The 16,220-nt window shown below is 37.6% G+C and overlaps 2 protein-coding genes across 4 annotated transcripts in view; one reads left to right on the forward strand and one right to left on the reverse strand.

Moving 5' to 3' along the window:
* Positions 1-1,559: 1,559 nt before the first annotated feature.
* Positions 1,560-5,960, forward strand: mboat4 (membrane bound O-acyltransferase domain containing 4). Its single transcript, XM_088629444.1, has 3 exons — positions 1,560-1,700; positions 2,428-2,652; positions 4,341-5,960. Exons 1-3 carry the CDS (start codon positions 1,579-1,581, stop codon positions 5,311-5,313), a joined length of 1,320 nt encoding a protein of 439 aa, XP_088485570.1. The 5' UTR covers positions 1,560-1,578; the 3' UTR covers positions 5,314-5,960.
* Positions 5,961-14,065: 8,105 nt separating this feature from the next.
* Positions 14,066-16,220, reverse strand: part of prag1 (PEAK1 related, kinase-activating pseudokinase 1) — a 35,579-nt gene continuing 33,424 nt past the window's right edge. For all 3 annotated transcript variants that reach the window (XM_088629447.1, XM_088629446.1, XM_088629445.1), the window contains exon 6: positions 14,066-16,002. In XM_088629447.1, the coding sequence (XP_088485573.1) occupies positions 14,968-16,002 (1,035 nt within the window). In that variant the 3' untranslated portion in view covers positions 14,066-14,967. The remainder of the gene's footprint in view (positions 16,003-16,220) is intronic.

Here is a 16,220-nt window from a genome sequence, read left to right on the forward strand (position 1 = left end):
CCTTAGCATCTTTTAAAATACTAGAATGAGAGACCTGAATCAATAATCTACTTATACTTACATCCATTTTCTAACCATTTCTTCCACACACATGGATCACATGGGAGCCAGAACCTATTCCAGCAAGCAACAGACACAAGGCAGGAGGGGATGCCAGTCCATCAGAGGACAGACACACAAACTCACTCATACCAGGGCCATTTTACTTATCCAGCCATCCATCCATTTTCACTCCGCTTTTCCTGGTCAGGGTCATGGTTGCAGCAATCCAAGTAGATCAGGCCAGACTTTCCTGCCTCCAGCAACAGATTCCAGTTTGTCCTGTGGGATCCCCAGGTTTTCCCTAGCCAGCCGAGAGATATAATCCCTCCAGCATGTCCTGGGTCTGCCATGGGGTCTCTGCCCAGAGGGACATGCCCGGAACAGCTCCAGCTGAATCTGACCAAGGGGCATACTTATGAGATGCCCAAACCACCTCAACTGGTTCCTCTCGTTTTGGAGGAGCAGCGACTCTTCTCTGAGGCTCTCCTGGATTGCCGAGCTCCTCACCCTGTCATGGAGAGTCAGCCCAGCGGCCCAGTGGAAAAACCCTTATTTCTGCCACTTGTATCTGTAATCTAGTTCTTTTGGTCATTACCCACAGGTGAGGACCATAGGTGAGGACAGGGACTTACAGTATATACTATGTAAATGTATTGAAAAGTGAGAGAGAGGAGTTTATTTTGCCATATGTACATGTACTTTGGGATTGTTATTCACGCTGTTCTCAGGATCTACACAGTATAACAGACAACATCACACAATGTGCACAGTACATTACAAAACATTAAATAATAAATAATGACAGTTGCAGCAGACCATCATGCACAACATAGGACAACAACATAAAATGGGTACTACAGAACAATCAACACACAAGAGAATAGATTTGTGATAGCTAAGTTAAAAAGTGCAGAATGCAGAGGTGCATTGAATTCTAAGGCATTATACAGTAAGCTGTTAATGAGCTGCCATAGTGTAGAAACTGTTCTTAAGTTCTAGTGTCACGGATGTTGGAAAGGACAAACCGTGGAGAGGCAGGCAAGCGAAAAAGACCCTATGCACAATTCAAGCACAATTATCTAACAGATAGAGTGTGCCACCATTCCATACAAACATCAGCCACATATATCAAGGTAAATGGAGAAAAAAGAATTTTCCCTCAGGTAACAAATATATGATTTAGGGGATTTCATTGTGTACACTGATACGGTATATCACAGAGCTTAAATAGAGAAATTCATTTTAAAAAAGCTGTGGTAGCTGAGAAATTATGTTTCCATGTCTGCACCTTGGATAAACAGCAGGAACACTATTCATGCAGCACTAAAGAGGAATTTCTTTTTAATTTGCGTCATTTCAATTGAGAAGCACTGCTGTTATCACAAGATGTTTATATACTGCTTTACATTTTAGAAATCTTTGTTAATATTTGTGTAAAGAGAATAGCTTGAAGCAGATGTTAGCTAAGATATAAGGTCAAGCTGGCTATGTTACACAGTCATTGAGGCAAAGAAAAAAGTTAAAACTCACAAAAATATGGATTTGAGCTGGTGTGTTTTTGACCTACATCCACAAATAGTGTATCAGTTTTCTGCTCTTCCATTTGCTTTGCTTTTTTACTTTTTCACTAAATTAAAATGCCTTGGTGTGATTTCAAGGTAGGTTTTTCATGTTTGCTTCTCTTGTACATATGAAAACATATTCAACCACAATTAGTAGTCCTGCTTTAGATTAAGGACCAAGGGCATTTGTGTACTGTAATTTTTACATTTTTTACAATATTGACACCTTGTCTAGGAAAAGGTTAATGAATTTATTCATTGTGATGAGTATTTTTTGCTAAACTATATTTATTTTTGCTCATTTGCAATAATTTGGATAAGGCTTGAAGCCATTTGTGTGCTGTAGCTTCTGTATGAGTATTGAAATACAATAGTAATTCTACTAAGTGGTAGTTGAGATGCTGTAACTTGAGGTACTGTGTTACATGTTCTTTTTCAAGTTCATTTTGAATTTGTCAATGTTTATATTAGTTATCTTGAAAGATAACTGATTTATATGTTGATTTAAGTTTTATGTTTTAAAAAGCAGTTTGATTTTGTTACTGGTAAAAGTGTATAATGTATATGTAAAACATTAAAATGACTACACTTTTTCATATTTCATATAAAAAATAAACTACAGTTTTTCATATTTAGTATTGTCAGTTAAACATCCAAGTTAAATACTGAATTTAATGCTATGAAACAACAGAAACCCTCTCCCCTGCAAAAAGACAAGACTAGTAGGGACTGTATACAATTTATACATTTATATATAGTATTTCAAAATTCATGAATGTGTTTCTTTCAGAATATGGGATTAGTAAAAATCTTGTATTTTCAGGTACATCTACCTGTTGCTAGGAGGATGTGTCCTAGCTACTGTTACAATGGGCCAATACTGTTTGATAGTGTTGACCCCTGCTGCAACTTTTGTACTGCTTGTACTGTCAGTCCATCCCCAGCATGTTCACTTTTGGGGATTTTTCGTACAAATGTGCTGGCAAACTCTGTGGCATCTTCTCATCCAGTACAAGGAGCACTGGCTTCAGGAATCCATAGACAACAGGTAATGTGTTACATTAATATTGTTTAAATTTTTTTTTGATATAAGTTTTTCAATTATTTTTTCATTATGTTGAGACACAGATACTTCTGGCTTTAAAGGGAACTGGAGTTCCAATTTCTCAGAACGTTATAGAGAAAAATACACATTTTGAATTAAGCACAAAATTGTGAACTAAAAGTACTGTAATGTGCCATGTTGTCGCAAACTCACAGTTGAGTTCCTAGAAACTAAACGATGTGAATTGGCCTTTCCTGCTCACTAGTCTCCATAATGACTAATGTAATGCAATGTATGAGCAAATAAGTACAGGTTGTACAGCAGATACCTCACCGCAGAAATGTTCCAAGGTGATCTGCTTGGTGTTAACAAGAAGGTAGTATTTGTCTGCAAAACCATTTCAAAATGGAGAGCAATATTTCTAGTGGATTAAAAGAGATGTATTTACAAGCCCGTTAACAAGCAGGCTTTTGAATACATCTGTTTTAATCCAAAAGAAATATTGAAATAGGGCCGCATCACGTTACTGTAAGTTTTGTTGCCTCATTCGAAATCGCAGAACAGGCACTGCGCATACCTGGAAATTTAGTCTATTTGTGATGGAGGTTTTACAAGTTACTGTGTACATTTTACTTTTATTGTTGTTTGAAATGCACTGTAGTTCCCTTTTAATTCTACCAGTAAAGAAATAATGTATTAAAATTATTAGGTGTTTGATGACTGCACATTGGAGGGAGTATAGCATTTGTAGTGAAGGGTAAATAAATACAAATAGCCACTTCAGCCTAAAAGAGTTTTGGCTTTTGTAATATATTTTATTATCTAACATGATACATTATAAAGGACACATAGGACTTAATTCATCCCTGCAGTTTGTATACAGTGAAGGGATACAAATAGAAAAAGACATATTAATGCAAACATTCACTTAAGCAAATTTCCCTCATGGGATAATAAAGCTTGAATTGAATGAATATGCCTTAAAGATTCAAAATGATTTATACTTTGTTGACAAAGCAAAGTCATTTTTAGAATGTTATTTGATTATTTTTTTCCTCTGCTTTTAACACAAATTCTCAAGAATTTAAAACAAAACCAGATAGGTGTGTTTTACATTATTAATGCACAGGTTTCAACATGTCAAAGTGAGGTGGTGGTTATCTGATGTGTATTGCACTTGTCCCCTTTATTGTATATTTTATACTCTATTGATTGTAAGAGCAAACACATATATAGACATCTTATTAGATTTGCTGAAGACACAGACTCGTCAGTTTGTTATGAAACTCAGAATATCACCATGGACCAATTCATCCATGTGTCCAGTCTTTGGAGTTAAATGTTTTGAAAGCAAAAGAACACATCATTGATTTAAGGAAAAATATTCAAATGTCTTAAAAATAACCCTGAAAGACCAGCCTAGAGTCAGAAACCTAAAGGCCTGGAGATATGCAAATAGATACCTAAAAATCCCAATTAAAAGTATCTTGGCAGACATTGCACATTACACATTTTTTCTTAACCACATCATCCCAGAACCATCTCTTCTATCTAGACTAGTCTGCAGTTGTACACTCTGCTCAACTGTGAATCTTAGATCACAAGTGTGCTCTAGTAATAGGTGTACTGTACCTATAATTACTTATAATGAACCTATTTCCAAGCAGTTATGATTGCTTCATTGTTTTTAGGCTCCTGGTTGCCATTTCTTCACTGATGCTGCTCACACAGAGAGTGACATCCCTGTCGATGGATATTCAAGAGGGGAAACTTCAATCATTGCAGACCAAGGCACAGAGCTCTGATCATTATAACTTTCCTTTATGGATCCCCTACCTTAGCTACACTCTTTTTTTTCCCGCACTGCTTGGAGGACCCCTGTGCTCTTTTAGTTACTTCAGGTCCTTTGTGGAACAGAATGGTCTCAGCTCTATTTCTTTTCCACTGGGAGCTGTTCTACAAAAAACTTTGCTGGTCTTATCTTTGGAAGGAGCCAAAACTTTTCTAAGGTGCCATTTAAGTAGCAGTTCCTTAAGCCAAGCTCATTTTAATGTCCTTGAAGGCATTCTGTTCATCTGGGGTATTTCTCTGTTATATAAATTGAGTTACTATTCTCATTGGACCCTGAGCGAGTCTCTGAATAATGCAGCAGGCCTGGGGTTCAGAGGCTACAACAAACATGGCAATCCACTTTGGGATGCCTTATCTGATGGCAATATCTTGACTCTGGAGACATTAACCAGGTTATCTCATTTTGCTCGCATGTGGAATAAGACCACAGCAGAATGGCTTCGCAGACTGGTGTTTCAGAAGTGTCATGTTAGTCCTTTGTTACTTACTTTTGGATTTTCAGCTTGGTGGCATGGGCTTCACCCAGGGCAATTGGTTGGGTTTTTGTGTTGGGCTGCCACTGTAGAAGCTGACTACCGCATTCATCACTATTTAAGCCCCTATATGGACTCTAAAGTGAAGAGGCTCATATATAAAGTTCTGACCTGGTTCCAGACTCAGTTAGTGATAGCATGCATTGTTGTCATCATTGAGCTAAGATATCTTTCCTCTGTGTGGCTTCTGTTCAAGGCTTATATAGGCCTGTTCCCTCTACTTAACTGCTTGGTACTGGTTGTTCTACCTAGAAAACAACAAATTAAAGTTCTTTATTAGGCCTTGTTTCATTCATCTTTGCATTCAGTATAATTAAGCAATATGCACATGATATTGGCTTAACTGGAAGTTACAGTCATTAGTGTACTAAATGCTAAACATTGAAACTAAAACTTACAGTAAACTACCATGATGTTTAGACTATATATTGTAGATTTTCTATATACTAATTGTATGTTTAAAAACACCTGTATAAATGCACATGACCAAAGTGCCAAATAAACATAATAAGTGGAGCCTCCTCAGCATTTACATGGTGCTTTTTGGTGTACTTCAATTTGCACTGAACCAAACTGATGAGTATTGAATTTATAAACACACTACAAAATACCTGTAGAAAAAAGGATTTACAAAAATATGGTCTGCCAGTACAACAGGTAACTGCCATAATAAAAGAAACACCAACATAAATGGTCTTAATAGGGCTTGGGCCTTCATGAGATTTTAACAGAACAGGTTCAGTGCACCTTGGCATACATTCAGTATGCGTCAGGAACTCTTTTGGAGGAATGTGACACCATTCTTCCACGAGAAATTCCATTATTTGGTGTTTTATTGATGGTGGTGGAAAAAGCTTTCTCATATTCTGTATCTTACAGGTGATCATCTTGGTTTCAGCTTGCTGGGCCTCACTCAGTTTTCTTCAAATTAGCCTTCTGCTTGTCTGGTGATTGATCGAATCAATAGCCTGTGGCTTCTTTCCCTCAGTACACAACATCTGTGTCTGTCTGAGTTCTCTTCTTCCTCTTTTTCCTTCTTCCCTTCAAGGCTTCCAGGACCTTAGGCATCACCTTCATCTGTTCTACATTCACATGTGGTGATTCTCTTTTTGCTGGCTCATCTTCTTTTCTCCATCTTCCTTTTCATAAGGGTAGGCTTGTGCATCATGCAATACTCCATACAGAATGAGCATAATGGGGCAAAACTTTTCTTTCTGCCACTTGTGTACATCTCTTAGATGACATTTATCCTGACATTAAGGGTTCTGATGAGATAGGGAGACTGTTGTTTTATGGCTTTCCCCTGAAAACGTTTCACTGGTTCTAAAATCTCCAGAATCGTCTTTACAGTGTTTGTGGAAAAGATGTTTCCTGCCCTCTGTTTTCAGCCATAATGGAGTTCTGGGATCCCACATTCATTCGAAATCCAATTTTGTTTTAATTAAAAAAATAAAATTCCCTCAAACTGACATTACAATAGCCACAAGAGTGTACAGTTTCCCAGATCACAGCCTATGCCCACATCCTTCACCAAATTTGACACACCTGAGGGTTGGTCATCATTTAATAAGTAGGTCTAGGTAAACAAAACAGAACAAAGAGCATAATCTCCTCTTTGAGAAACTAACTAGGCTACTTCCTATTAAAAGCAAACTAGTCAAGTGAGTGAGCACAGCAGGACGTTTTCATAGATTCCTGTGGGATGTACTGTACAGTTTCATGAAAAAGTATTCACCCCCTTTCAGGTTTTCTGAATTTTTGCACATTTTCTCCACTGACTGTAAATAGACCTTCATGTGGGTCCTGATTATATATTAATGGAGCGTGAGTAAACAAACAATACCAAACTTTGGTGCTTGTTTTATTTATTTTAGAAACAAAATCATCTAATGATTCAGTCACATTCATTACTATAGCAATGTACCTAACTTCAAGAAGTATACAGAAAGTACTGTTAAAATCCAACAGTCTTCCATGCCCCCCATCATCACCTTGGGGAATTTTGAATTTGTATTCCTCTCATATGGTTAAATCTTTCAGATGTGAGATTAAGTGATAAGTAATTAAACTACACTAACCAGCAGGTGTCAATACATACAAATTTAACAAATGATCAGATATTTATCTCAGTGACTGCAAGAAAATAATTTGTATTGCATCAGAATTTTCTGAGTGGGAGAGGGATCCTTCCGAAAGCATAATAATAGGATTTGAAATTGAACTGAAATGAACACATAAAACAGGTGACACAAAACTAATCTACTTAATACAAACAGTAAATTGGTAGCACAAATCCGGGCCACTGGGGAGAGCCAGAACCTAACCTGGCAAGCAACAGGCACAAGGCAGAGTACACCATGGACATATCTACACCATGGAGAGTCTATTCTAGTGTACACACATATTCACACCAGGGCCAGTTTTCCCAGAAGCAAATTTGGTGTTGGGAATGTGATGCTGGCCAAAGTTGTCAGTCTCAAGGCCCTACAAATCTAGAAACAATACATCTTGAGCAACAGAACTGAAAGCACACTGGGGGGAGTGTCTCCCAATGTTCAAAGTTTGATTTGGGAACTGGAAGAATTCCACAGTCTGAAGAGTACAAATGATGTACAGATGTATAGGGAGTTAACAGTTCACTGATGTAGTCAGGAGCAAAGTTATTCAGATAACCAGCAACAAATTAAATTTTATTCAGAAATTAAAAGGGAGACAATGCGAGGAAGCTGAAAAAGAAGTTGTTCAAGCATTTTAGCTTGAGTTAAATTGAAGAAGCCTAATTTCTAAAATACTTCAAAGTCTTAAAAATATGCTTGGATTCATCAGCAAACACTGTGTAACAATATCGAACCTGAAAAAGACAAAAGCATGATAGCAAAAGATAGCATCTTATATTTCTGTTCTGAATACTTGGACTGATTCCAAGATTTACAAAAATGAGAAATCTCTCTACTCTGAATTTATTCTGAGCTTCAGCACAATCTCGTAAATTAGAGGCTTTATATAACTTATTTTAGGGACTTTGAAAAGCCACACTCAGGAAACTCAGAATGTGAAGTGTAGAGAACAGAGGAAACAAGAGAATTGCAATCTCTTCAAGATACACACCAAGAAAAGAAATCACAAGGTACCAAACCCATAAGTATGAATTAGATATAAATAACAGGTGTGCATGTTGTTGGAATATTCACTTCATTCAGTGATTAATTGTTGATCATTTTTATTTCTGACTTCATATCCTTAATTTACAGAATGAGATAGTGAGTGACTCATTAATAAAGGAAATGCTACTTACTCAGATGACTACTTACTTAAGGTTCCACACTGTGTGAAGCTTACCAGATGTTTCTTACCAGCATATGCTAGCTGTTTATGTAGTCTGAGAAATGTTGCAGGTTTTTAAAAATGGACAAAAGACCAATGTCTGTGTCTCACTGTGTTATGTTCATATTTCAAAAATGATTTTTAGAGGTGGCTTTGTACATAATACAGAAAGTACTTTTATGCAAGCTTTTTTGTAAACTCATGACAGGAATTCACCAACCACAAGTATTCTGGGACCAAACTTTGACCACATCAAGTGTATTGCCAAAGCATATTTAAATGCTGAAACATCCCTATTCATCTATTCCTAAACAGATCTGAATTGTATAACACCACATAAAAAACAACTTAATCTGATATAATACAAAAGTAACAAAATCAAAACCCACTGAATATTTTGCTGTAAATAAACACAGCATGCAGACACATTTCAACTATGGGATAACTGGTTGCAATACTGAAGAATGCATATGAAAATATTTATAAACGGATTTGTAGTACTCTCCTTCTTCACAGAAGCAATGACATTTCTATAAAACAAAGGTGTCACAATAGGCAAAGTTGTGTCTTTGAGTTACTGTAAAAATTAAAGTTCAAATTTCAATGTTTAATATTTCTTGTTTAATATAGGGTAGCGGAAATACAGAAAATTAGAAGAATAAAAGTGGTAAACAAGCTTTTTGTCAGTATTGTTAATTTATTACTGCCTATAGCCGATATGTGCTTAAATATACTCATAATATTGTGTTTAAAATACAAATAAGTGATAAATCGGACCAAAACCTTTCCCACAAAAAGTGAAGCTAGAAATTATCAGTCAGATGTGATAGTCATCAAAAAGAGAATGCTGGTAGCAAAATCAGCCTACAGTTTTGTTAACACAGTTTAAGTAAATTGAGTCCTCTAAGTATAATGACTGAGATGGCAAGTTTCCACATGAATGGGAAGGCTTTGTCAAGATTATATTTTATTTATCTGTGATATGTAAGATTTTTATAGTGGGTATGGAATTGTCAATTCTGAGTTCTCTGCTCACCTATGATCCTTGTACCAAAATAATAATAATAATAATAATAATAATAATAATAATAATAATAATAATAATAATACATTCCTCATGCTTATACAGTATAATGCTTTTCTTGACACTCCACTCAAAACGCTTTACACAGGTAATGGGGACTCCCCTCCACCACCAACGTGCAGCATCATCCTGGATATTGCAACGGCAGCATAAGTGCGCCAGAACACTCACCACACATCAGCTGTCAGTGGGGAGAAGAACAGAGTGATGGAGCCAATTCATAGACGGGGATTATCAGGAGGCCCTGATTAGTGAAGGCCAATGGGAAATTTGGCCAGGTAACACCCCCACTCTTTTCGAGAAACGCCCTGTAATTTTTAATGACCACAGAGAGTCAGGACCTCGTTTTTACGTCTCATCTGAAGGATGGCACCTTTTTACAGTATAGTATCCCTGTCACTATACTGGGACATTAGGACCCACACAGACCTCAGGATGAGCGCCCCCTACTGCCCCTCTAATGCTTCTTCCAGCAGCAACCTTAGTTTTCCCCAGGAGGTCTCCTAACCAGGTACTGACCAGGCTCACACCTGCTTAGCTTTAGTGGGTTCCCAGTTGTGAGTTGTAGGGTGATATGGCTGCTCGCAAAACAAACTTCAGGTTTCATTGGGATTTGAACCCACAACCATGTGGCCATGAGTATAAAGATTTAACCCTCTACTCTATAGAGTCAAACAGTTGCTGGTACTGGGGAGATAGCAGTGGAGGTGTTTAAGTACAGTGTATACTTTTAATCCAACATACGCCATCTAAGTCATTCACCATTTAACACACCGTGAGCCCCACGGTTTCTACAGTAATGCTAGCATCACTTGTAGAAGTGGTGCAGCTCTTGGTCGCAACACTGCAAGTGCACGGACACCCAGCAAAAAAAGCCCTGTCCAGCTCAAGTTCACACATCCCCTGCAGTTTTTGCCCAATTTGTTCAATTACCCTCTTGAAGAATAACAAATCATAAAAACTATCCTAGTTCATGTACATCATTTCCAACAATCAGTAAACAGAACCTTAAGCTTAAACATTACTCCTATCCTGGAGTCCTTGCACTGGCTTCCGGTCACATTCCGCGTAGACTTTAAAATCCTCATGCTCACCTATAAGGCTTTACATGGCCGGCACCTCAATACCTGTCTGAACTTTTATCGCCCTACTCCCCGACTCGCAACCTCCGCTCTTCAAATTCTGCCCTCCTTACTGTCCCCCAAGCCCGTCTACATTGTATGGGCGACAGGGCCTTCTCCTGCTATGCCCCCAAGCTCTGGAACTCTTTGCCCAAGGATATTAGAGAGTCACCTTCTCTAAACTCCTTCAAATCCAGACTCAAAACCTTCAGAAAAGCCTTTACTTAACTGGTTCCATTCTTCACCCCTCTGCTCTTCTTAATACCACCTTCCACGGTCTCCTCTATTGTTATTGTTGTATTGTTGTAATTATAATTGTGTCCTATCTTGTGAAATTTTCTTATTTATTGTTGTAGTCTTCTTATTTATTGTTATTGTCATCCTGTAAAGCGCTTTGAGAAGCCACCTTTAAAGGCGCTATATAAAATAAAGTTTATTATTATTATTATTATTATTATTATTATTATATTAAGCTCTATCAATTTGATCAACTGAAGATAAGTACCTTTGGCATTGTATCAGTGTAGCAAATTCTCCTCTGACAGGTGGTTTTTCCTTCTTCTTATGTTGCATTATCTATTACAGCTTGTACACTTGAATATGGGTAGTTTAGAAACTCAGGAATTTGCACTGCTCTGATACAAGTTGTAAGCCCCATACAACTTTTTAAAATTTGAATGAAAACAAAAATGTTAAATACTAATTTTATAGATCATTGAAATAAATACATTCAATAGATTTACCTGGCTACAGCAAAAACTTCAAGGTATAGTGATTAAAATTTTCAGGGTTGCAAACTCAGTTAAATAAGATTTAAACAACGACAATGCACTTCCAGTAATACCAACAACCCTCTCTTATCTATTCAGAAAGTTAAGGAATTTAACAATGTTGGGGAAAAAAATTGGGGAGCAAGGGTAGACCCTAATCTCCCACACCTCTGCTTCCCTGCATGAGTCTTGATAACTGGGACTTGCCATACTTAAGACGGTCTTCCATCTTTCTTAGGGACTTCCCTAAGAACTATAACAAAACAATTCTCAATGTGTTTTAATGAAGAATAATTCTGAATATCTATGAGAGTTTTTATGCAGTTATTAATGGTGCAGTCTGTTAGGAAAATGTGTTTATTTCCCAAGTAATTGTTTGTATTCCAGTGTGTTCTTCATTATAATTGACTCACAATCTCTAAATTCTCTGGTAGAAAAGTATTTGACAGTAATTTCTCTTTTACTTTCTTATGCCCAAACTATTGATAACATTAACACATGCAGAAGTGTAAATTCTGATGAGATTTGTATCTAATAAGAGTGATTCAATGTCTAGTTTTGCATTTCAGAACTTTTCCTCAGTTACTTAAGTGCCTTTGCACTTTTCTCCACAGTTCATTCATGAAAAGGCTTTCATTTTGTGATAGCTTAAATGATGGCAGTCGGGTGGATGTTGGTCAAGAATGTCCAGTTCCTTCATCAAGGATCTCCACAGGAATGCTATTGTATCAGTTGACGTTTGTGATTTTTCATACTGCCAGTAATGTACAGTAAAACATTATTTAAAGCCTCTACAAACTACATGGAAATTGAAGTTCATACTGAATTCAGCACTGCCTTTAGTCTAATTTATATATTATATAAGATAGCTTTTGAAGTTTCAATGCAATGGATAAAAGGCAGACTTATACTTAGAAAATCAGATGGCAGCACAAACACAGCAGCTCTCTAAACATATATAAAGGTACACATCATTCAAAATTGGAATAACTCCATAAAAACTCCATCATGAAACCTTTGACAAGATTAAACTGAAAGGCATAATGCAAGATGTTTAAATATCCAAGTAGAAATAGTACATATCTTTTGCTGATCAAAAGATGTAAAGCCATCTTGTGTAACACCACTAGTCTATATTCCACAACAATGAAATCCGCCAAGGATGCAAGAATCTTTGAATATTTATGAGGAATATTACACAGAACAAAAGTCATTCCACCTTTGAGGAAAAAAATCACCGCCAGACATATTTCACTGTTGAAAACTTTAGACTTTGCAAAGGCCTGGCAAAAACCTCTAGTATTACCTGGATCAGAATGTAAATATCCTCTCTCCTGACAATGAATTTCTATCATCCTACAGAGTCTTTCTCTAACAATCAGTGATTAGATATTTGGCAAAGATACAACTGGCCTTAGTTTTATGGCATACTGGATATAAAATCCCTTCTGTTCACGTTTTTAAACTAAAACTTGTAAAATTTCATGAGATGACAGTAAGTCAAATTGTAACTGGTCCTATCACCTACCCCCCTGTAACTCATTGTTACAGTCGTTTTCTATGTCATCAGCAGTATGACTCTGAACAACCATAAAGGCAGTTTAAGTAAGGCTGAACATCAATCTTAATTACACAACAATACCAAAGGAATCTAGACAAATTATTTTATCTTCCTGGCTAAATTAAAGTTGTAGAGAAGATGGATTGAACAGGGGTGCAAGCACACAACAGGCTGCTGATGTGCCTTCCAATTAATCATTAGATTAACATATTTAAAATGTTAGCACTGCGGTTCACCTATCCTTCCATGTTCATTAGCGCTGGAGACATTTGTTAAAAAAGTCTCAGTTAAAGATAAGAAACAAGATTAATTCACAACCTGAAGGGGATGTCATATAGACAGGGTAAAATAACAATGTTTTCAGTCTTGAACAGAGGTGGCTATAAGTGTACTTGTTGAAGTATTTAAAATCCTGAATGGTACTGACAATGTCAATACTTTAGAATCAATAATGAAGCAAGGACCTGAGGACAGAAGTAGAAAATAAGCGTGACATCTCTGGCTTCCCATACGTCCCCTTTAAGAAGGCGTAAACCTTTAAAAAAAACCTAACCACTCACCTGTCCCATCTAATCACTATTTCACTATTTTAGGACCTTCTTCTCCTTCATTCTTTGCTCAGTATTTTGGTAGCTCACCCCAAGTACTCTCTTGTTTATGTAATCGCTCCTGGGTTTTTTTTACTTGTTTTTCCACCTTTTGACTTTGCTTTTCGGATTATGTCTCTGGCTTGCTGTTCTGGACTACTCTTTCTGGTTTTGTGGACTAAAGGACTTTTTTCTGTTTTTTAACTTTGCCTTTTGGATTATGATTTGGATCAACTACGCTCGCTATAGATTTTCATATTTGTATTTTAGGATTCGGCTTATTACTCGGTGCAGGATCTCCCAATACTCTTCTGACATCCGTAACAATAAGAGAATGTGCACTTATAAGTGCAAACAAAAGACTTGGGTTTCGCAAATTCCCTTTGGGATCCTTAAATAAAAGGCTGTATGGATCTTGGATCTTTTGATCAATGAACTACAGGCAACCAAACAACCAAAATGACCTCTGGCTTATAACTTTGTATGTTCTCATTAGGACTTTTATCACTCTTTTATTATAATGCCAGATATACAAAAGAACAAAACCTCACAAATAGGGAATGAAACACAAAATGTAATTCAAAGAAGGCTGAAAACATATTTACATTTTATTTGCAAATCTAGTTGAAACATTAAATTACTAAAGGATATTTCAAAGTTATAAGCAGGATTTACAGAAACAAAAATAGTACATTTTAAGATTATGTGCAGCAATTTGCTATTATCAGCAAATTTGTAGCTTCAGAAAAGCTGTACTGGTTCAGTAGTTTGTCCATGCAATCAACAGGAAAAGAGTCCTTGTTAAGGAAAACCAACATAACCTCTTAGTACTATATACTGTAGCACTATAGATAAAAATGAAACATAAGAAGAGCGGTTGTTTCATTAGGTACTTAAAATGATTAAAATCAAGACAACAAAAAACAAACAATCCAGTGGTAAGTAATAAAAATACAATGGATTTTTTACAAGTATCTTTGTACATGACCTGATTCATCGTACTTAAGACATTCTTGGCTCTTTGCTTGTTCGGTGACATACATATTTTAAAATTCTGACTTGAAAAAAGATTAATAATGACATTTCAAGTCACGTACCAGTGGTTTCAGATTAAGATGTGATCAAGTGGGGTTGAAACCAAGTTCTCCAGTTCCACTGAATGACAGAGAACAAATTGCACTGTAACCCATACAAAAAAAACAAACATATGTCTATGAATTTAGTAAATTCACTCAATTCTACTTACAGTATTTGTTAATTTTCGGGACTATCTTAATTCAGACAGATTGCCTGAAATTCTTTGTTCAGACATTAATGTGCTTCTAGATGCTTGGTTGTTCTAGGGCTCAATCCACTTCTTTAGCAGAGTTCCAAAATACTAGTCTCATCTCATTTTGACCATAGAGATAAATTAAAAAATGTTGTTATTGTTTATCTGTAATCTGTAATCAGAATCAGCATGCAAATGTGTCTTGTGAATTTACAGGTCATTTCGAGAAATACAGCAGCTCAGCAGTGTGGGAGAGAGACACTGGGTTGGAAGAGGAAAAATACTGGCAGCAGAGCCAGTCCTCAAGCTCAGTACTCTGCTCTGGCTCCAGAGACCTCTCAGCAAATTTCATCATCAGAAGGGCCCTCTTGACATCCAGCCAGTTCAACAAACCCTCATGACGGACCAGTTCACCAGGCCTTTCCCACTGTTGCTCCATCAGGTCCCTGCGAGGGCCCCACAGCAGGCACTGCAGAATCCGCTTAGCCTCCTGGATGTGGATGCGCTTGATGGGATCGGGTTGGAGCAACAGGCGGGATAGCTGCTGCAGGCCAGAAGAGTAGATGGAGAGGACGGGGACTGGAGGCAGGTCCTCGCAGTAGTACTCCTGCTCCTTCAGTTTAGGGCTCACTTCAAAGGGGTTGGGCTGGTGGAGGAGCTCATAGATGAGGATGCCTGTTTGGAACTCATCAAACTTTTTGTACTGCGTGGCTGAAACTATTTCGGGTGCCAGTCTGGCATGGTCCTTTTTGAATTTGGGATCGCAGGCAACATCGTCAGCTGCCCTCTGCTTCGCCTTTGCGAAGCTGCTGATGAGCAGCCGAGGGAGTTGCTTTTGATCCTTGTTGTCTCTGAGCTGGCTATGATGAACCAAAAGAAGGTTCTCCAGGCAGAGGTCACGGTGGGTCACACCACGCTCTTTCAGGTGCTCCAAGCCATTGCAGAGCTGCAGCAGCAGGAAACAGACACGCCGCTCATAAACCTCTGGCTGGGCATTGTGGAAGACGGCCCATTCTCTCACAAAGTCTGCTGCACTCTGGTGTGGCACCTCCCGTGTGATCACCACTACTCGTTCCTGCTCAACCTGCCCTGCTGGCTCTGCAGCCTCATCAGGGGGCAGCATGCTCTGAGGGACACAAGCAATGAAATGTCCACAGTCCTGCTGCAGATTGAAGTGAGGGAACAGGGTCTGCTGCACGGCCAGGCCATAAAGATGACCCTGCTTGGCATCTGGAGTCTGGCTTTTACAGATCTGCAAATGGGAAATGAGGACATGTTAAGTTCAAGACTTAATCCTAGTGGGCTAACATATGTTCAACATATATCAACTTTTGTTCACCCTTTTCTAAGATAAACCACAAAACAAATTTCAATAAAACTCCAAATCTCAAACTTCAAAGTTAAAGATACATTTTCAATGGCAATAGAAGAAAGAATAGGAATGATTCTCAATATATTTCTTTTTCTTGT

Source organism: Lepisosteus platostomus, chromosome 4 (genome assembly GCF_059453375.1).
Source record: "Lepisosteus platostomus isolate fLepPlt1 chromosome 4, fLepPlt1.hap1, whole genome shotgun sequence".
Taxonomy (NCBI): Eukaryota; Metazoa; Chordata; class Actinopteri; order Semionotiformes; family Lepisosteidae; genus Lepisosteus; species Lepisosteus platostomus.

What these genes read in the sequence shown, in the direction of transcription:
- mboat4 (XM_088629444.1), top strand. Translation starts at nt 1,579, where the DNA reads ATGGATTTGAGCTGGTGTGTTTTTGACCTACATCCACAAATAGTGTAT. An exon ending in TGCCTTGGTGTGATTTCAAG is followed by an intron (nt 1,701 to 2,427) that starts GTAGGTTTTTCA and finishes TTGTATTTTCAG; the next exon opens with GTACATCTACCTGTTGCTAG. An exon ending in CAGGAATCCATAGACAACAG is followed by an intron (nt 2,653 to 4,340) that starts GTAATGTGTTAC and finishes CATTGTTTTTAG; the next exon opens with GCTCCTGGTTGCCATTTCTT.